A 22,958-nucleotide genomic window follows, 5' to 3' on the forward strand; every position below is an offset into this window, starting at 1 on the left:
ACATCACCTTCGTCCAATCCTCACGCTCTACCATCAGGAGGACAATTTTCAGGTTCTAATCTCTCACCTGAACCAACTACATCAACATCAAATGTCTCTGCAGGTGTCTCCTTGCAGCCATTCACCCACGACCCTTCACGTACTTGTCAACGCCTCAACCGTGGGTTGGGGAGCTCAAGAACTATAATAGCAGGGCGGTGGTCTCACAAAGAAAGCTAGTTTCACATTAACATCTACCTTGGGTATGTGTGCTGGGTAGCGGATTGATGATCATTTTGTGGATATTGTCGATTGTATCCTCTTCTCATCTTAAGCCATCGATTCAGTCACCAATGAGCCAAGTGGCCGATCCTATCATCTTTAAGAGATAGTGATAACCCTGTCTTGTAGATTCGACTAACAGATAAATCCCTTCTCGAATATAAGTCGTATTCGTTTGGCTTGTACATACGATTACACTTGTTTACATATGAACATGTTATGCATATTGTACCGAACTTCTTGCGTTTTCCTCTGTTAAAGTATCAGGATCTTAACACTCTTTGAGAATGATTTTTATTCCTATGAGTTTTTGTCCTATGGCGCTAAACTTTGTTACTTTATTAGGTATTGTACCGCTGTTAAGCTGCTGCTTCCTGGTAAATATCCTACGGTTATTATTTTTTAGACTAGGGAGCTGTGCCCCGCCATGGGATAAATGCATAGTGTGAGATTGCATTGAAAATATTGGAAATGTTACAATTAATTGTATATATACTTATCCTATTTCGAACGTCATATGCCTACCCGTCCATCCCAGCATCACAATTCCTTAGTCTATACACTCTTGAAAGAGAATGGGTTGGCTGGGATAAACACGTGATGAAAGCATGGAGGTCAATCACATGCAAAGCATGCATGACCCAGATCTTGGAGGTGACCATGGTGATGTGAGGTATGTACAGGTGAATTAACTTTAGAAGCTGGAAACCTTTTCTCAGACACATTTCCACGAAAGAAGAAAGAGAAATGCATAGTGTGAGATAGGATAAGTATATAAATATACAATTTATTGTAAAACTTCAATTTTCCTTTTGTAACTCATCAGCTACTGCAAACAAATTCCATCTGTATTACACTGCGATCAACACATATTGCCAAAAGGTATTGTTAAACTTGCCAAAATATCACACCTGAGGTATGTTCTATTCACATCAAATAGTAAGAGTAAATCTTAAACATCAGAATAACATAAGGCTACGTAAACAAGAAAACATCGAACGTATACTATACCCTGCCATGGGGCACATTAGACTTCTGTTTGTTCATAGCAGGGATAGAAGTTAGCACCAGCCCAATCCAGTTTTGATAATGTTAAATGTATCCTGGTAGAATTTGAAATAATAACTTAAAATAGAAAGAATCCTATAAATCCTTAAGAACAGATAGGCACTAGGGTGGCAGTGTCATGAGAAAGTCTGATTAAACGTGAATTTATTCACAAAAGACCACTTCTCTCGAAACAATAATTTATGGCACAAATTTTCAATTCAGTCTTGACAAGAATCTCTTATATAATCTTGCAAAGTTCCATTCATGTAACTTCAGTAGTTTCTAAGAAAGCCTGTCCCCATTGCATACACTATGCACTAAGTAAAATAATATATTTGGTGTTTGGGCAACAAACTGGACTAAAGATTCAAATACATGTAGCATTCATTTCCAGAGAAGAACTCGGAAACCATTAGATATTATATTTATAGAAATACCAAACCATCACAAGGCCATCATAATCGTTTGTATTCCATTATTTAAAAAAAATCAGAAAACAACTACCGGTACCTTCAATCTTCACATTTACCACATAAGATTTGCACATCATAATTTAGTTTGCTTTATTTCATAATTTGATAATAATATATACAACATAAGAACTTTCTACAAACTGACATAGCAAAATGTACAAAATCTTGATTAAAAGTTCATGTGCTGCCTCAAATATAGATTAAAATATTTTGGGTAGTATATACAATTATGGCAGTGCTCAGACCAGCCTGGGTTTGGTATCTGTCATAAAACTGAAATGTCATACAAAACCCCTGAAACTTAGCCCTGGCAAGGATGCCATTGCTGGAGTGTTGCACACCCTGTATTTCAAAGCATGGTGGAATGATTTCCTTGAATTTCAATGATGGGAGTTATTTCAATGAGGTTAGATGCTTTGTTGTAGATTATTGCCTGCTTCTTCATCATTTGTCTTAACATGTCAAGTTCTCACAAAATATTCAATTCCCCTTCTACTAGAAATACTCTCTATTCGTTTATCAGTACAAAGAAAAACAGGCTCCAGCGCATGTATTAGCTGAAAGCCTAGGTCAGAACGATACACCAAAAAGGCAGGATTCACTATTAAGAACAAAATAGCCCAAAACTGATACGACAAACACATCCCATGTCCAAATGTCAATGTTATCTTGAGACAACATCACAATCAGAGTGAGTGATGAACTTCATATGAAAACGACTAAAATGTTGATCAAGGTCTCGATTCACATTGCATTAGGACAAAAAATATGTCAATGTTAACCTATAGAGATCCTGAAGTTATTGGGCCATGACAATCATACGTCTATGTTAACCTAAACAGATCCAATGGTCATAGCACCACGATCATCATACGACTATGTTAACCTAAACAGATGCAATGTTCGTAGCACCACGATCATCATACGTCTATGTTAACCTAAACAGATCCAATGGTCATAGCACCACGATCATCATACGTCTATGTTAACCTATACAGATCCAATGGTCGTAGCACCATGACAATCGTAAGTCTACATCAACCCATATAGATCCAATGGTCATAGCACCACGATCATCATACGTCTATGTTAACCTAAACAGATCCAATGGTCGTAGCACCACGATCATCATATGTCTATATTAACCTAAACAGATCCAATGGTCGTAGCACCACGATCATCATACGTCTATGTTAACCTGAACAGACCCAATGGTCGTAGCACCATGACAATCGTAAGTCTACATCAACCCATATAGATCCAATGGTCATAGCACCACGATCATCATACGACTATGTTAACCTTAACAGATCCAATGGTTGTAGCACCATGATCATTATACGTCTATGTTTACCTAAACAGATCCAATGTTCGTAGCACCACGATCATCATACGTCTATGTTAACCTAAACAGATCCAATGGTCGTAGCACCACGATCATCATATGTCTATGTTAACCTAAACAGATCCAATGGTCGTAGCACCACGATCATCATACGTCTATGTTAACCTGAACAGATCCAATGGTCTTAGCACCACGATCAGCATGCGTCTATGTTAACCTGAACAGATCCAATGGTCGTAGCACCACGATCATCATACGTCTATGTTAACCTGAACAGATCCAATGGTCGTAGCACCATGACAATCGTAAGTCTACATTAACCCATAGAGATCCCATGGTCGTAGCACCACGACAATCGTACGTTCATGTTAACCTATACTTGTCGTAGCACTATGACAAGTATACATCTATGTTAACCTATACAGATCCAATCATCGAAGCACCACGACAATCACACATCTATTGTTAACCTGTAGAGTCCAATAGTCGTAGCACTACAAATGCTGTATGGATCGGGGTCAGGTTTGGGAACCATGAGATGCGCTGATGAGATGAGATGATTAATGCAATATGTGACACCATACACATTGATACAGAATAAAGCTTACAAGCTTATGAGTTTATGGATTAGTGATAACATTCAATTAAAATTATTAAAAAGAGCATGTTGGGTTTGTTTGAAAGTAATTTTGTCATCCAGATTGCTCTGCTCTCTTAATATCAACTGTATATGATAAATAGCCGTCCAACTTGGACAAAAATAGCCGAGTACAATGAAGGTCAATCAGCTGCTAACTATGTGGTAGTAGTTTGCTGCCTCAATATCCCCTGTTGTAACACAAGCTGAACAACATCTGTGATTAGAAGTACGCACTACACTTGGACAACACATATTCCCTGAGTGGAAAGTTGAAGTACTTTAACAAGCTTGGACATGACAGAACTGTTAACATGTTAGGAACACATTGGCGCCTGTCTCAGTGGCAAAGGTCTGCTGCACAATGTAAAACATAGAAATTGAAAAAAATAAGATATCTCAGATTACAAATCTGTGATTACAGCCACCAGTCGAAAGTATGAATCTGGTGTAAAAGATCTTTTTATCATCTAAAATTAGATCTCAATAGACTATGATGTGTACATGTACTAGTAAAGGACAAGTGCAAACGTTTTGTCCACAGACTGCTAAGGATGTGTGTATCAATGGAGATGTCCCCTTACAGGATTAGGAAAACTGTGGTACTAATTGTTTTACAGTTTCATTAGCAAGATGAATTCTCGATTATTTCATCCCATACATATTTATTATACATGTAATTATATCTCCTGGTATATGCTGCCTAGTCTGCTGCCACGTCTAATGATTAACAAAGAAAGCCTTATGTTAACCTCAAGGCCAAAACAGAAGTTCATTATATCTCCGTCTTGGACTGTGCCATAATAATACTCCTAGTTCTGGAAAGACCACAGCTGCATAAGTTAAGCCAATTGGAAGTCCCTTCACCAAATGTTTATTGGTCCGTGTCAAACTGCCTTATCTAAATTTGCTTAACAACTGGCGATGGTGTATTTTGACGACTCCACCTTTGGAGTTGAATCAATCTGTACATACCATTCTTAATACTATTACCTTGTTCCCAACTGACATTGCAACACTAAACTTTCTGCATACCCACTGACTGGACACAGATATACACCATACAATCGCAGATATTTTTACATTGCTGAACAATTGTCCATCTCCAGATTGGATGCATTTTCTGGTATGTTTTGAACACCACTGAGCAGTCTGCGCCAAAAACAATGAGTTTCTGAAACGTTTTCTCTAGATTTTTACCTGCTAAAATTTTATGAAGTGAAACAAAGGTAAATAAATGTACATAGAACTCGGTTTCCTTATTTTGCCCCCAAGTGAGGTTTGAACATAAGTTGTCACAATGAGGTTAAGTCCCCTGTCTTACAAAGAATCATGAAGTAGCTATACCATAGCACCATAAATAGTATATATACTAGAGGTGTACTTGAGTGTTCTGCTACAGACTATAAGGGAAACGTCTTTGAATCCGATCGCCTAAGTCGTTTTGCAACAGGTCCATTGAGAGAATCTTCATTTTTTCGCTTGCTACTGTTCTGGTTTCTCAAGCATTTACCCCCAAGGAAGAGACTGTTCTCAAGGCACATAGCACGTTTAGCAGCATCTTTAGCTTGTCGCAAAGTCCTTCTTGTTTTTCTGACAATTCCCTTAGAATGCTTGTTTTTCTGTTTTGTACAATAGTGACTCATATCATTCGAGTTATTTTTGTTCACATCCTCCAACTTGGACACAACAAAGTCCTGATGCCTCCTCTTCCCCTTTTTACCCTTAGCATCCCTGAGCAAGTGATTTTCCTCCTGGTGTCGCAGCACTTTCCCAGCTCCAGACAGTCTGGCTGGCTTCAGAACCCCGTCACACCCAGCTGAATTGGCTTTATTCTTGTCGTTATTACCCTGAGCTTTCTGCTGACAAAGGACTCCTGGGGCTGGTGTGTTGCCCCCAGACATACTTCGAGTCCTTACATTCTCGGATCGACTCCTTGTTGTCCATGCATCAGAGCTGTCAACTGGATGCACGTCAGGGGAATTGGAACATGGCCAAGGACCAAGTTTGTGGGTACTTGGCTCACAGTGAGGTAAAGTGTTGGATTCCTTAATGGAGGTAAAGCCATTAGAAGATAGAGATGGAAGTTTGGACGATGCACACGAGTCAGATGGCACAGCAGACGCTGAGGGAGCCGTCTTCAGAGAAGAGAGTAACTGAACACTATCATCTAATACATCAGACTGCAAATGGGGTAGAGTTAATTTCTGGGCATTCTTTTCACACAGTGACTCCCTCTTCTTGTCTGCCTCCTTGTCGCTCTCTCTTCCAACATTCAGCAGTCTTGTACTAAGTTTAGCTGGGGCACTTTTGGGTGTGGTAGGTAGAGGAGAAGCACCTTGCTGAGGTGTACTTGGTGGCTCAGAGGCAGCAGCAACAGAATTTTCTGTGCTGAATGACTTCTCTGAAGCACACATGTCCTGGTCATCCTTGTGGCCATCAGAAGTACTTGGCCCTGTGCTGGACTTGGCCTTAATGGCCTCCTCTCTCCTCTTCTTGAGTATACTTAGTTTGCTCGGCCCTAGGGGATCAATAAGGACAACAATTGCACTTGTATTGTCTGCCTTCATCATCCGTGCTCGCCACTTATTGAGGGCCCTGGTAACCAGACGCTCAGCAGGATTCACCCAGTAGCTAAGAGGAACTGTCTGTAAACAAATCAAAGACATCACATCAACATCATGCAAATCAGTAGTCCTAATACTGGTAGCAGTACCACTGACCAATGCCCGAGTGCAGCGCCCACTCCTCTATGGCACTAGAGCAATGTCTGTGGTCTGTGCCGTCTGTAACATTATGCTTGTAGCATTAGAGATAATGACCCTTGTGTTTTTGTGTAATACTGTATCATACATATAATAGATTGGGGATAAAAAATATATACTGAGAGCCTCTATTTTTGCAAGAATGACACATATACTTTTTTTATTCTAATATATGACATGTATAGCTAAAATGGATAGCATTATCATTGAACCCGCATGTTATCAGAAGTGAGCGGGCCACTGTAACTTGATAATGCTCTCATATTGCTTGACAATGGGCCATTATCACGCCCGTTGTTAGGTGACGTCATGGGGATAGGGAAAGGTGACGTCACGTTCAATAGTGACGTCATCTGTTTGTTCTAGGACGTTTACACATTTGTGAAAGTGGGTCAGTGAAATTTGTGTTGATTGCAGTAAATGTTTCAAAACTGATACTGTTTATTCATATTTGATAACAAATTCTATCCATTTTGGCTATAATAACGGTAACACAATTTTTCGGGCATTATCATTTGCAGAAGCCCTCGGTCTTTGCACCTGCCCTCCTTCGTTGGGCAGTTAATGGGCTTCTGCAAATGATAATGCCCTGAAAAATAGTGTTACCCTTACATTCACTAGGGAAAACAAAGGTCTATATCACATGCCATTCTTAAAACAATCAACGTCTTAGACACCATTTCTCTCACTGAAGTAACTTGAGAAAACACAAAATGATAAAGCTGGAGTGAAACTCCCAATTCATCATTGGGTCAAATGCTTTTTAAACAGAATTGTTTCCAGGAACACCAAATTTTATTGAGCAAGAGACACTGCATCACGGTATGGGTCTTATTAAAACAGTTCCTGCAAGGTGACCTCATCTGCATATTTATCGGATTATCAGAAGTATAATACACGAGTACTAATGAAAATCAAACATTGAAAATTAAAAATGTGACGGAAAACATTTGTTATAAAAGATGTGTGACAATAGACTTTGGTGAAAACATACACAAATATTCTACTTTGACAGGGTATATTTATCAGATATCCAACTGGAAAGTTAGTCATACATTTCAATTCAATTCCAAATTCAAATTAGTACTGTCACATGTACAGGTAACAAAACTCCACTAAACTTCATCTCACATTATCTCAAATGATTGATTTCCGATACTCAATATTGTCCTAAATCTTTCCAATAAGTGGTCAAAGGGAGGTAACTTTATTTAAGCATTAAACCCCCAAATATTTTCCAGTATGTGTACTTGTCATCAAATATATCATGAAAAACAAGCACAATGTGTTTCATGGTAACATTACAAAACCATATCATTAAACATGTCAAAACACAAATCAGTGGCACATTCAATATACACCCATGGGTGCCAATGCGCCGGCAAGCGCCTCTGAATATTTCCTAAGGAACGAAATGCCTGCTGTGAGTGCTTTAAAGCGCCTCTGCGCATACTGCAGAGGAGGCATGCCGAGGGAGAAAGATGGCGGACTTGGACAAATGCGGGGCATGTGAACATTACTTTTTCGACATGGAGTCCAGTCCAGTTTCCACCCTTGCCAAACTAGTTTGAAATTCCGGAGTTACAGTTTGGCTGTACTAACGAGTCTATGCGTAGTCCAATCAAAATCATGTGATGATCTAGACAACTGGTTTGAGAAAAACATTGATTTCAATGCACAGATTTCGGTCGACTGCAGGATTCGCAAAGCAAAGTTGTGTACCGCCAACTGGGCATCAACAGATATTTTCAAATCTTTTCATGATTTTAATCAAGGTGCTCAAGTGATTTGATGCACTAAGCAAGGCAGGACCCGTTTTATTACAACATATAACTTGATTATCGATTAGATCGTCTTGACAGGGCACCACCATTATTGTTTGAAGCGAATTCAAGAGGTTGAGTGGTCAGTTGGAGGGACATAGAAGGGGCATAACTCGTAATAGTCACTGGTGGCCCAACCATCGAGCCTAAAAATTTCAGCCTTCGGCTAGGGTGGAAACTGGACTTTTATGGATGGGCAACACGGGATATTTTTCCGAAAGGCCCAGGTTAATTTCAGAACAGAAAAAATCCTTTTCAAGCATCTGTTTATGAACATGATATTACAAAACTTGGTATGAAGTTGCAGTTTTGACCCGATAACTCATATTAGGCTGAATAAAAAAAATATCAAAAATGGTTCTCAGGCAATAGCTTTTGAAAATGTTGTGCAGGCGGGCGGCCCTTTTTTGTGTGTGTGTGTGTAAACACACTAGTAAGAATCCAAATCTGTAAATTGCTGTGTATATGGTGAGTTTTTCCATAACTAGAATTAGGAGGTGTATGTATGTGTGTGTGTGTGTGTGTGTGTGTGTGTGTGGGGGGGGGGGGGGGGGTCATCTTATACACAGGATTGAGCATTTTATGGGTTTTTTTCCGCAACACAAAGACATAACTGTGGGCACGGAACACCGGAAATACCATGTCGACAAATCCATACCGAAATACTCAAATTAATCATGTAATTACACTGTCTGGTTGTAGAAGGCGTTCATAATATATCTGGACTTATGTTGGTAATCTATTTTTCTAATTTTATTCAACATTTCATTCAATATTGTTTTAATTCTTTTCGGCAAAACTGTATGTGAAGTGATTGGAAGATCTCACAACTCTCCGTTATTTACAGCAACCACGGTCATATAAACACTATTTACGCCTTGAAACAAACTTTAGTGGATAGAGAATGGATATATATATATCATAAGTGCCATACACTGAATCGCTGAAAGTCATACTTGTTGTAGTTTGAGTATTATATGTCAACATTAAGTTTTTGCAATCGCGGGCGCATGGACGGTGATTGGTCAAATTCTTCCATTCGAAAACATTTCCGGCAATGGCAATCACCTGAACAAAAGTGCTACGCTTATGGTTATTAATTTATTTCACATATATATTGTAAAGCTGCAACTACACATGATATTGGAATAAATTATTCCTGACAAAATAATGGTTTCAGATACAATTCTTCCACTCATTGTATCAAAATTCTTTAAAGTTATATTATTGGCCGAATCACCGGTAGATTCCGAGAAAAGTGTATACAGCTGAATGCTACTTCCGGCTTAGTTTACGAGACAAGACGCACGGTAATCTTAATCTCTGCAGACAAAACAATGCCAATCAGAACAGGAAATACAATTTAATTGGCTAATCATTATGTTTAGTGATGTTTTATATCAAATTTCAAATTTGTATTGACCAAGTTTAATTGATATAATCTGTTCCGTTTCCCTGAATTCGCTGAAGGGCTATGATGTAAAAAAAAATTCTGCGGAAGACAAACACATTTTTATTGCAAATGTAGAGATTGTGCATGCACTAGCGATGTGCTTTATTTCGATTCACTTTATAGCCGGGACCATATAAATTAGCATCGATTACCCGCTTTTTTATGAGACAAATAACCTCTGCACATGAAACATTGTCCCTCATACAGTACACAAATACCATTGAATTTGTATTTGAATACCATCATCATGTCTAGTGATGTTGTATCGCAAATTTAATGGGTTTTTTTTTACCAAATTTGCAAATAGCAAAGCATGCACACAAACTCCTATTGCTGCCATGACCATAACACACGAGATGCGCAGTAAAGCAGTGTGCATGAAAGGGAAGTAACTGCAAGTTATATTGGATCACATTGTTTTAAGTATTGTAGCATTTCACAAGTGAAGTTGTGTGTTCGAGATGCAGAACATTTAAGGATTTTTTTTTAAAAATGGAAATAAAAACGAAACATGCTGCAGACTTTATGATGATGCAGCGGTGCCTGAGAGCCAAGATTATTTTTTCTTTTAGCCTTACTTCCTTTTGTAAACATTTGACATACATAATTATGTGATATAAACCTTAATCTGTAGAAACTCAAGAAATTGTAAATTCATACATTTATATGTGTTTGTCTTTTTTAAATAAATCTAAAACATTGCGATTTGTTTGTCTTTTTGGTTTTTATACAGCAGTCTTCAATATTCCAGCAATATCCAAGCAGCCTGTAAATACATGTAGTCGATTTTTCTTTTTGCCCTGACAATTTAACCAGTGGTTGATGTCAACTACGTCCCATGCCTTCAGGGTACAATGACATACAATCGGCCCTGACACTGAGCAGTTTAGTTGAATCGTACAACATGCATAAATTACTTTGGGCCAATAATCATAACCAAGAATCCCCAAGCGTTGACTAAACAAACAAACACACCCCAGCATTACTACACACTAAACTGACCAACTACTGACAAAATAACCGACAGGATACGAGGAAATGTGTCCAAAGTGAATTATTCTCAACCCTTTGGAGGTAATTTCAACATTATGCCATGAGCCATAGATAAGTTTAGAGTTGTGCAAAAGTTTCATGTAACCCAAAGTGTTGTTTTGCTATAAAGACAAAAAAAATGTGTTTTTCATGTTCTCAGGTTGTGACATCACCTCAGTAAATCTAGTGTTGGAACAACGTTACATAAAACTGTTAATCATAGGGTTGGAAATAACAGAGTTCATAAAAATCCCTTTCCACCTAACATTCCAATCCAACCTGTTTTATTTACCCCAATATTGTTGCAAATACTTATGCAAGTCTATATTTTTATTCTCCAATATAAAATAAGTTGGTAGGATTACATGAGTTGGGTCCGACTTATATCACGATAATGCCTATTAAATCAAGTTTTGCTGTTTGATTGGTGATTGTCTAATTAACAGTAAATTTATCATATTTTTATTATAAACATTAACACTTTACAAACTCATTATTCAGCAATATTACATTAAAATCAGCCTGCAAAGCCATTTTGAAAACCCACTCTCTGCCGGCAGAGGTTTACACATCATTTGATAGCACCCGAACGTCCGCGAGTAGCTTAGATAGCGCTTTGAAAGTGCTTCAGCCTATTGAACCAGACCAGAGGCAGATGCAATTTATTTTGCCCAGACAAAGCAGTGGTGGGTAGGTTGAGCATCAGTCCATGCAAAATGGGCAGGCAGACAATCAGCCAGCTCACAGACAGTAAGTGTTCTTGCTGTTATATACTGAAGAGTCACTGCAGGTCACTGATGTCCAGAAAGCATTACCGTATTCCACGTAATAAGCGCCCCGCTCTAATAAGCGCCCACGGCGATATTTGCTAATATACTGGCTAGTGAACAATTTCAATTAGCACCCCTTCGGATTGATCAATGTACACAAGACTTATTTGTTCGCGTATAATACACACTCGTGTGTCATATGCACCCTTAATCATAGGCAATTAAATTCTGGAAAAATATATATGTCCTATTTAAACATTTCAGGCTGTCAGCATAAACCACAAAATTTATTTTTCAACAACGTTTTTTCTACCGAAATAATATTCTAATAGGAGCCTCATGTTTCTAATTTTGAGCGCGCCCTGGGCGCTTATTACGTCGAATACGGTATTCATCTTACACACCTCATCATTGACAACTCTGTCTTCAAAGTGCATCTCCAGCTCGGAAACAATGGCCACACTTTCCTCTGCCTTGAGCATGTTCCAGAGGCCATCGGAAGCCAGGACAAGACACTTGTGTCGCTGGGGGTCCAACTTGTGAACCGCCACATCTGGCTCAGGGGACACCACAAACTTCTCACTGAAGTAGTCATAGCTCCACAGGTCACCTGGCAACATGCAACAATAGTCATCTGTCAGACATCACGCCAGAAACAAATACACTGTGGTAAGAATTGTCCTTTGATATTTGCAGGACAAATGTCGAAACAGTGAAATAAACAACACCTGTATATAGTGTACCTTAACAGTTGTGTTTGGTATTTCCTGTAACTTTGAACTATTTCCAAGAGGAACAGAATAACCATGATAACATACCTAACGATCTGGCAACTGCAAGAAATGGTATTTTATCAATCTGTGTGCTGCGCCTGATGGGCCCCTTGTGGTGCACCTTTGGCCGACTCCATACCACCCTCTGCACACCTGACTTGGCCACCACCGCCCCTCCACAGTTTTCTATCCTAGACTTCTCCTCCGGGCTGTCAGGCTTGTGTTCCTACACAACACAAACAAAGTCATTAACAATTCCTGCAGCAGGCTGCTGGCAGTGACTGGAGAGCACTGACTAACAGTTGACAACAGTACCTGGGGCTGGGCCCTGTTCCAAAAGCGATCTTAGAGTTACAATTATCGTAAGTCTATGTTAAACTACGGGAGTTACAAGGTTTTAAAGGACGTGGAAATTTGCTTCCATTACTCACAAATGTACAGACAAATGGACGCAGAAAAAATATTTATTGTACCAAATATTCATTGTACCAAAACTTCTTGACAAGAAAAATAAAGTTCCTGTAATTACGAATTACGATCATCTTAGCGCAAAGATCGCTTTGTGGAACAAGACCCTGGGCAATAAGGATGTAAAGGTACCTTTGTAAGGCACTTGGCATCCATGAAAACTGCACTTGGAGGTCCCTTGTCAAGTCCTAGCACAATACCCGAGTCTCCAACGTGTCCAATGTAAAGTTTGCTATTCTTGATAATGGCTATACTGGCTGTAGTTCCAGCTGTGCTGGGGAGTCCACTCCATGTCTTCGGCCATTTGTCTGCAATTGAAATTCCTCTGTTTACTATTGTTGACCATGCTGACTTCAATTCAAACCAAAAGCATTGTCACAATGACAACCAAGGAAAATTCGGGGATTGTCACACTCAATCTGTCAAACTTGCATACCAGCGGTAGAAACTAACATTTTTTGTCCACTGGTCCTCATAATAATATATAGCAAAACCCTTTCTTGAAACTGTGCTCACACAAAGACCAGGTTGTCAACTGGTACCTTTTGATACTTAGGGGTGTTTAGAATTAATATTTTTTCTGTGTCCATGGCAACAAGTTTCATTTTGACTCTGTTCATTGTAGAATGTGCCTGATATTAGGGCTGGCTATTGATATCAATCTTAGTGATCGATAATCGTTAACTAAATATCGACCAATTATCGATGAATATAGGAGAAGTAACTTTGAGCAAATATGATAAAAGTTCAGAGACAAAACAACATATTTCAAGTCCCTTTTGAGTGGTGATACATTTATGCATGGATTACTTTCTGGACATTTAAGATATAACAAAATCATTGCTTTCCGTCTTTGGCCGTGGACAAATCAAGTCTGCTTTGGTAAATAAAAACTTTACTTCATCACAATAGATTATGTAAGATACTATCGATGACACAATTTTCATATCAATAATCGTTAATATTTTTTCACTTAAGGATTGACTGTGTATTTTTTTCGGTTCATTGAGGTATGAATCGTAAAACCGATGTGCAAACTGTATGATTCTTACAAAAGTTTGCACATCGGTTTTTCGATTCATACCTCAATGAACCGAAAAAAATACACAGTCAATGCTTATAATTAAATTCGACAACGTAAAACATGTTTTATCTACAATAGTTTAACCCAAAACAGTTGCATATATCAAAACAGACAAAAATGACGGCATTGATGAACATTCCAGGTGTAGGAATACATACAGTGGCGTGACATGAATCAGGTGATCGTTTAATTTATGCACATAACTTGACACGCCTACACAGTCAGTAGCCAATCAACGGAGAGTGGGATTAAAACAATGTTCATTTGACCTGTCAATTAAGGCAAGAGGCGAAAAGACTTGCAACAGTCAGACTGTAACGAACCGGAAGAAATATGTCCGAGAGAAGGCGGCTGTTTCAAATAACATGGTCATTTACTGCGTGATTCAAACATTACTTCTCTGATTACGGTAAAACAGTTGGAGAAATGCTAGTTAGAAATGAAACGCAAAGACATGAAAGTTGAACCGAGGCGAGCGGGAAAAAAAACTGGCGAGCGAGCCTGCACGTTTGCTGTTTCATTCATTCTCGGCCTTCGGTTTCAAAGGGTAGTTTGGACAATGAATATACATGAAAGTCGCTAAATGTCCTGTGCATGACGATACACATGAGCAGAAAGGGAATTCCCTCGACTGTAATATTGGGATTCCCCGACATTCCGCAGTAATGAAAGTAGTGCGCAGCGGTGGGCGTGGCTTAATTTTTTACATTCATTGGGAAATGAATGCAATAACACGTGACCAATTCAACTAATCAAAATGCAGGAATTTCCATGAACGCAACGAAAATTTAATTATATCAACATGATCAACAAATATTCTGATTATTAATCTTTTTAGCAGCCTTAACTGACATAGAAATACAAAGTTCTGAATCCCAAATCCATGGTATAGTTTTGATAGCTCAATAACTGCTCTTGTATATACAAACAGACAGATAAGATAGATATTCTCTCATCAAGTTGGACTTAAAGTAAAAGTTTGATGATTTGTTCATTCAAATTTGTTTGTTCGTGTGCGTGTGTGTGTGCATGTGTGAGGGGGAAGAGATTTGTCACCTTCTGATGACTCTTGTATCATGTTTATGATACCAGTATGCAGTGTTTGAAATTGGCACTAGTCCCGTAGTCCTTGCCAAACTGCCCAATAGTTAGGGTATCATAAGAACTAGTAGAAATTTGCCATTTATAAGGGATTTGCTATGTTATCATTATAAGAACTAGTTAACCAAAGTTTTTTGTTTCTACCGCTGCTCAATTATGTATTTCCCTCAATTTCTAACACATGGTGATATTCCACTGACGATGTCATACACTGATACAGTAGTATTATGTCACAAAACAAGTTAACAATCAGAGTTGCAAAAAATAGTCATTCTCCCTATCCATGACAGGTTAATTCCACGAAGAAGGGTGGATGGTCGTATATTCTCTGCCACTTAGTAATACATATCTCTATGATGTTTATTTTGAACAATACTAAGCAACCCTAATTCAAGCTGGAAGTATCTGACATAGGTTGCTGAAGACCTATTCTTACCCACATAAGGTACTGGCAACTTTTGAATAGGACGGGTAATATTCTTAACTAGCCAGTCCTGTGGTCTGGGGGAAATTTATTTCAAGTCTGCAATACCTGTTACAATACAGTGATGTCATAGTTGAAAGAATGTTATGGCACTACCCTATGCTAACCATCGTAAAATTGGAATAGATTCACTTTTCGTTTGGCATATTACATCATATATTTGACATCAAGTCAGTGGTTTCTGAGCTCAGTCACTTCACATTAGTGACATGTTGACTTGAAATATGTTGTTAGATGACTGTCAATATATACAAAAATCATACTCGCAGTTGCAGACATCTTTAACAATTTTGGTTAATAAAGTTACAGTGATCATGACTACCTCCCCCCCCCCCCCCCCCCCCCCCCTCAACACACGCCATTTAAAGGGGCACTGATCTAACGCCATTCCCCGGACTGGTTGTTGCCTTTGTTATTGTTTTTTCCCTCGTGAGTACCCGGATGATAGGCAGCGCAACTGAGCATGACCAGAGACTGGGCTACCGTCTGCAAGGACAGCTAAATAAACTTGGAAGCTGGAGGCAACATTTGTTTTACGCATTTTTGAACACTGGTTGGTTAACTGTGAACTATAAAGATTTCGACAAAGGGCGCATGTTAATTAATTTCTACAGCCTAAACAAACAGACAAAAAGAACGGCGGAGCTCATCCGATGTCGTCATTTGGAAATACCCCAGATGGTTATAGTTTAGTAAAAAAAAAAGTATCCATGATTTACTTTTTTTGTAAATCAACGGATCGTTCCTAGTCATCAAAGGATTAACAGAAAATACGTTGATTGATTAATCACTGTTATCTTGCACAGTGGATATGTCAAAAGTGAGTGTTTACATATCAAGGTTTACTAAAACAAAGGGAATACACTCATATCATGGCGTGAAGTGCCGATGTAAAAACAACATACTTTGTTCAAAGGGGTAACTGATAATACGTTGATTGATTGCTCATTGTTATCTATCACTCAATGGATTTTTTAGGAACCATGGACGTTATGAAAATAGTTGTCACGTGGGCCTTCTCAGCCGACCCTTGAAACTTGACACCTATGTGAAACACCTGAAATAATTTAAGTGATCAGTTGAGAAACGAACACGGGTTATAATATCCCGAAACGATAAATATCTTTTAAAATATTGGATTGTTATAGTGACACAGGACATCAAATAAGTTTCTTTGTACAGCTGCAGACAAGTGGGATATTGTTCCTTTGTGTAGATATTCACGGGTACATTCCTCGAACAAGGAGCTGCCTAATATTTATACACATTAATTTGGTAGGTTGTAATTATGGTATTTGCATTTTGTTTTCCTTCATTTGCTGTAGCATGAAGCCGATTGGTTCTTGTTTCTCTACGTCTTGTTTGGGAAATTCTTCAATGCGCGATAGACGTTGTTTTCACAAGTCTTTTCCTTTGTAAGAGTGTATATATTACCGTCAATTTGTAAAATGTGATTCTCTCAGGCAATTTATAAAATGTGTAAATATTTCAGTCATTTTGACTGAAAAACCTGTCCAGATTGACTAAAAATTGATTAAGACGATCAAAAGGGCCTAAAAACATCACAACAGATTATTATGTAGGATTAGAAGCCAAAGATAGAAATGTACTTTTCAACGTAACATTTTCAGTCTCTTGGTGATGACATTAAACATCAAAATGTTTGGAATTTGTTATCATAATAATACAGATGGAAATGTTTTTCAGTCACTTTGTAAAATAACTGAATATTGAGGCGTTTAATAAATTTTAAGATGTTACACATTTTGACTGTAAAAAATATACACACCATAAAAAAAGCAATGCTCAGGTGAAATATTTACTTTGTGTTGCAAGCAAAAATAGTGTAAACGAAAATCGCAAAATTACCAAGCAAGTGACTTATCAAACCTTGTCACCATTACCGATTCTACCCACAAATATACCTACGTTTCCTTATTATCTCGAAAACTGTATTTCATTTTGTTGATCAATGTGACCATACGCCCTTCCCAGCTAACACACGACGTTGTCACAACGTTGTGGAAAGGTTGTGGATTGGTAACGTCGTGATATTACGTTGTCACAACGTTGTTATAACGTCAACGTGCAACGTTATTTCACAACGTTATAACAACGTTGCACATTCACGTTGTGAAAACGTTGTGCATTGGACATCACACAACGTTTTGTAGCTACGTTTCTGAAACGTCGGTGAAACGTCGGTGAAACGTTATAGAGTTTGCTTCTCGATAGTCATAAAGGAATAGAACTGCTTTATCAAAATCAACATGAATTTGTCAGAATACCAAGGCATTAATGCATTACCTTTCTATATATTCGGCATTTAAATTCTTATCTCTTAATGCTAAAATTTCCTGAACGTAATTGCGTATCTCTATGACAACGTTATTCCACAACGTAACAACAACGTTGCAAATTAATGTTGTGATAACGTTGTGCTTTGGACATTACAACACTTTTTGTAAATGATGTTTAGGAAACCACTTGTAGATCTACCATCTCTTAGTTTTATTTTTTTTAAATATATATATATCTATAACGAAGTTATCTGTCTACTAAATGTTGTCACAAGCAATATTACAGTTAAAAACAATTGCGCCCATTTTTAGCGGCGTGAGAGCGACTGCTGAAAAGTTTAGCCTGTTGCCTCGTGAAGTGACGTCAGAATGACGTCACATTGTCGCGCAAGATTTGTTGTCACCAGCCATCTTAGTTCAAGCTCACTCTAGACATATATTAGAAGTCTACAACCAAGAGATTGTGCAGCAACTAGAACTGGACAGATGATCTGTGAATTCGGATGAGGTAAGTAAATTTTTCAGAAGCAGCCTCCGCTTGTTGATATGTTTCTGTACATGCAGATCGTCAAATGATTTAAATGTATCGTATTATTCAGAAGTGGCGGGGTTAGAATGCAGTTTGACGGTCACTATCAATGAACGTCAGTGTTGATATCAATATTTAATACACAGAACATGATGTATATAGAGGTGAAGGAGGCCCAAGACTTTTTTCCATATTATTATTTTATGGATACCAAGGGTAATTACCAAGGGCAAGCAGTATATGTTTGACCAGAATTCAGTCTGGCGGCGTTTTGTGGCCGTCAATGGCGTCATATTATGTTCGGGTTTCGATCGTAAACGTGTAGGTCTGTAAATAGGCCTAACTTATGCAACGCCTACAGACCACTGACAATTATCGCCATTTCTTCCGTGTTATTTCTGAAATCATTACCATTCAAAGTTTACTTGTACTAATCTTCGGACTTTGATTTTTGTGAAACAATGTGGCTCATTCAGGCCATGGGAAAGGTTTAGTAGATTTCTCTTATACAGCGAAGAGAGGGAATCAAAACAATGGAAGTATTTTCAGATCGACTCTCTGTAGGCTACTAGTTATAGCCTTAGTCTTAATGCGCTCAATGATGTTATGAAAAATTGTATTTTCGGGAAGAGATAGAAACACACTTGTTGTTTCCAAAAAGGCCTAATTAGCACTGACTGAAGTAGCCTAAATGTGGACCATCAGGTTGTTGGTGCTGTCTATACATTTTATTTTAGCAAGGCTCTTATCATGGTGTATTTTTATTATTTCCAAAAAAGAATCAATTCATCATTTTCCGATAACTAGATCTATGTCCGACTCCCTTCTAATGAAAACAAGCAAAAGTAAAACGAGACTCTCGTCACGCGCTATAACGGGGTGTTTGCTGTATTGTCATATTGGTGATGATAAGCTAGTCGATTGTCGAAAGTTAAATATCACCATATATTGTCAGTGAGTTGGTCATCGTTTGTTGATTATTAAGGTGAGATAGGTGTAGCCAATGTGCACCAATGAAAAATAAATTGGAATTGATAGCAACCCTATTCGTTCGGTTTTCGATCTCCATATGTTGCCACGTAGGCTACCATACTAGGTCTACAGAATTATATTTAACGATATTGAACTGTATTATGTTAATAATCGTAGTAACAAATAAATTGCTGTTTCAACTTCGTCTGGTATTGTATAAGCTATTGCATTTTGTTAATTTTCCCATGTTTCTATCTTTGTAAATATTAGAACATAGATTCTATATAAATACCCTGGCATATTAATATGGAAAATATTAAGGTAAGTATTTTAAAAAAATAATCACAATTTTAATTAGGATAAATACCCCAAAGTGTTAACACTTCTATTCATAATTCATATTCAACATTCATGCTTCAAATATGGGAACTATTTATTTTATTTGGCAATATATATTTTTCATTTATGTATATATTTTTTAAATAAGGTTTTAGAAACTTGGCCAACATATTCACCGTGATGTACAGCAGAAAGGTAAAGTTACTGCTTTTGAATAACTACAGTTGATCTATTGACTGATAAAACTATTTGCCAATACTACCACCAGTTACATCATACTCTAAGTAAATGTTATTTATCTATACAGTACTGGTTTATTTAAAAATGTGATACTTTGTGGTTTCTGTTTTTCTTTCAGATGGAGAAACAGTATTGTGGGAGCATATTTGTTTAAAGTACATCACTGACAGAAAGGTATGTATGATGCAATAATATATACAAACATCTTCAAGAATTAAAATTTAGATGATTCTTATTTAATTATACCCACAATCTAAAAGGGCGGGGGTATAAAGTTACATCAATGATTCAGTGTTAAAAGCTTTTCTGCCTATGTATGATCCTGTTTAAAGACTGACATCAGACATCAAAATATTATTTTGGGGAATGCAACCATTATTGTGTTATGTCAGAAATATGTCCCTTGCCTTGCCATTTTATTACATTTGTGTCATTTTTTATTCAGTTACCAAGGCTTAAGGAGAGACTATGGATACAGTTGAAGATCATCCCTGTGACTTTTCATTTGAGGACTGAAAAGGCTCCTCAGCCACTCAGCCCAAGTTCTGACTTGTCATTTAATAAATAAATAAAAGTCACCTCAACCAGAATTCTATTGTCATTTCGTTGCTGGGAAATGGATCTTAGGACATCAGATGCATAGACTATTCTGTTTGTCACAGTGTTGCTCTCAATGCTGAATGTATGGGGTAAGGCCAAGAAAATTTAAATGTTTCAATTTGTGCAGGGCTTATTGTTTGATGGTTATTAATTTGCAAATTCATGGGAAAATCAAATATCTTTCAATTGTGTTGAAACATTTGTGAACAATTTGCACATAGCCTTGAAAACTGATTGGGAAAATAAATAGTATATAACCAAATTGTACATGTAATTTAAAACATTTAGATTTTTATGTTGGCCGTATTTCAAACTCTGCAAAAAGAGAGTGCATTACATTGACTTGCTGTTTCATGGATAGGGTTAAAGTGAATTCAGTTTTCAGAATGTATTGCTTGGTACCTGATGTCTTAACTAGATTGGTACCTGATGTCTCAACTAGATTGGTACCTGATGTCTTAACTATAAGCTAGATTGGTACAAACTTTTCTGGCTGCCTGGGAGGTATTGAGGAATAAGACTGGCGTTAATCTACATGGACATTGCAACAACTGTAGTGTCGCCATATGTGTGCGATACCTACGTTGTCGCGACGTTTTGGATAAACGTTGTAGCAACGTAAAAAATGGATGTTGTGACAACGTCTTGATTTGGTTGTATTTTGGTTTACGCGAAACTTTGTAGCAACCAATCTTGGAGTCTACAGAATTACGTTGTGACAACGTTACGTCACAACGTTGCAGCAACGAAAAGTCAACGTTCTAACAACGTTGTCACAACGTAGAATTGTTTGCTGGGTTATTACTACCCATAAAAGTGACTAATGCGCTTACGAATGGCGCAGCAGAGGTCGCGAACTAGTCTAGATTTCTGCTATACATCCGGGTACTCACTGGGAAAAAACAATAACAAAGGCAACAACCAGTCCCGGGGAATTGCTTTAGATCAGTGCCCCTTTAAGGTCTCAAAACTTGTTTTATGGGCAGCAGCGTATTGTAACATTTGGGCTAGGCCAACAGATACTCTACTCTAATGTGAATCTGTCAATGACACTGCTAGCTCAAATTCTGTCAGAAACATTTTCACAATTGCCGTCTTTCCTTCTATTCAATTCCCAAAAACAACAAAGGACAGTAGATCTACTAGAAGTCATTGTATTCAACTGATATTCTTGAAAATTACTATGAGTGTTACTACCTGTACCCTGCAGACACTACATTAAGTGTAGAGAAAAAACCATCAGTTCTTAAATTATAAAATCTTAACCCATTTTTACGTTTTCGGTGAGCCAAAATTCGTTGATGTTATATACAAGTAGATTCTAAGTGAAAGTTACATAAACACTTTCTGTGACACATATCAGTCACTTTCATTCAGATTTACTACATGATGGTTACTTCCACGCTGAGAGAAATAAAAACAGATCAATTCTATCTGGTTTATGATAAATGGAATAGCTGCCCCGACACGAACTGACTGGCCCATCCCATGTGCCACCAACGCAACATGATCAAGTACAGACATGAATGTGGGACAACCTTGACCTTGCTTCGCGGAAATGATTGCCCGATTCTGATACGCGCTAAATTTACTTTTTGAAAAGAAGTTTCCCCAGAGATATTTACGCGTCAGACCGAAGAATACTATTGATTTAATACTAACAATAATCCAATGATTCAATAAAAAATAATGGGTTTATAAATATTCAGGAGACCATAAGAGAACAGAAACGGCACGAAAGGGCCATGTCCGGGGAAGTCATATTATTGACGGACCGAACAGCTACGAAAATAGCGCGCGATATTACAGTTTAAAACAACTTCCGTTCTGTCATTTACCCCCCAACAATGAGTTGAATTAATGCAGATGTTCGTCGTACGTCATTTTTTAGTCATATCGTTTATTCAACTGTGCGTTCAACAATGAGAGATACATGTACAAAAACGACTAAACCTGGGTGTGAGTGAAAATATCTCGGCAGTGAATAAGTCACTAAGCCTCAGCACACTCGACAACTGCCACTTACCCACTTCTCTCCACATGGCTTGATGCGTGTCGAGAAAGCCATTTCGAATAGCCCACATAATGTCCTCGTCATTTTCACTCCAAAATGCATCGTATTTTGTTATTTCATCCAGTAAGTTGTCTCGCGCAAATCTTGATGCCTCAGGACCGCCATGTCCATCGAAGATTCCGAAGTAGGCAAACTCATAATCTTTACCGTCTTGTCGAATGAATCTTGTAGCATGTGTGTCTTCCATATAACGCCTACCACCTTGACTCGAATTTCCAGACACCCTAAGGTTTACACCAATTTTGTTGCTCGTCATTTTGACACGATACTTTTAGTACACAACATGGATAACCTCCAAACACAACGGCGGAAACACAGCCTCACTCTCATTGGTTGAAACTAGTAAATGACCCATGATGTTCTATATATAGAAACAAACATTACT

At 38.0% G+C, this 22,958-nt stretch overlaps 1 protein-coding gene across 1 annotated transcript; it reads right to left on the bottom strand.

Moving 5' to 3' along the window:
* Window positions 1-1,113: 1,113 nt before the first annotated feature.
* On the bottom strand, window positions 1,114-22,886 carry LOC139456421 (protein phosphatase 1D-like). The gene is made up of 5 exons (XM_071238122.1): window positions 22,526-22,886; window positions 12,983-13,158; window positions 12,428-12,608; window positions 12,014-12,219; window positions 1,114-6,414 (listed from the first exon to the last, which is right to left on the bottom strand). The coding sequence occupies exons 1-5, from the start codon at window positions 22,827-22,829 to the stop codon at window positions 5,170-5,172; spliced, it is 2,112 nt and encodes a 703-aa protein (XP_071094223.1). The 5' UTR covers window positions 22,830-22,886; the 3' UTR covers window positions 1,114-5,169.
* Window positions 22,887-22,958: the final 72 nt, after the last annotated feature.

Source organism: Haliotis cracherodii, unplaced genomic scaffold (genome assembly GCF_022045235.1).
Source record: "Haliotis cracherodii isolate W230 unplaced genomic scaffold, xgHalCrac1.p SCAF_11, whole genome shotgun sequence".
Lineage (NCBI taxonomy): Eukaryota > Metazoa > Mollusca > Gastropoda > Lepetellida > Haliotidae > Haliotis > Haliotis cracherodii.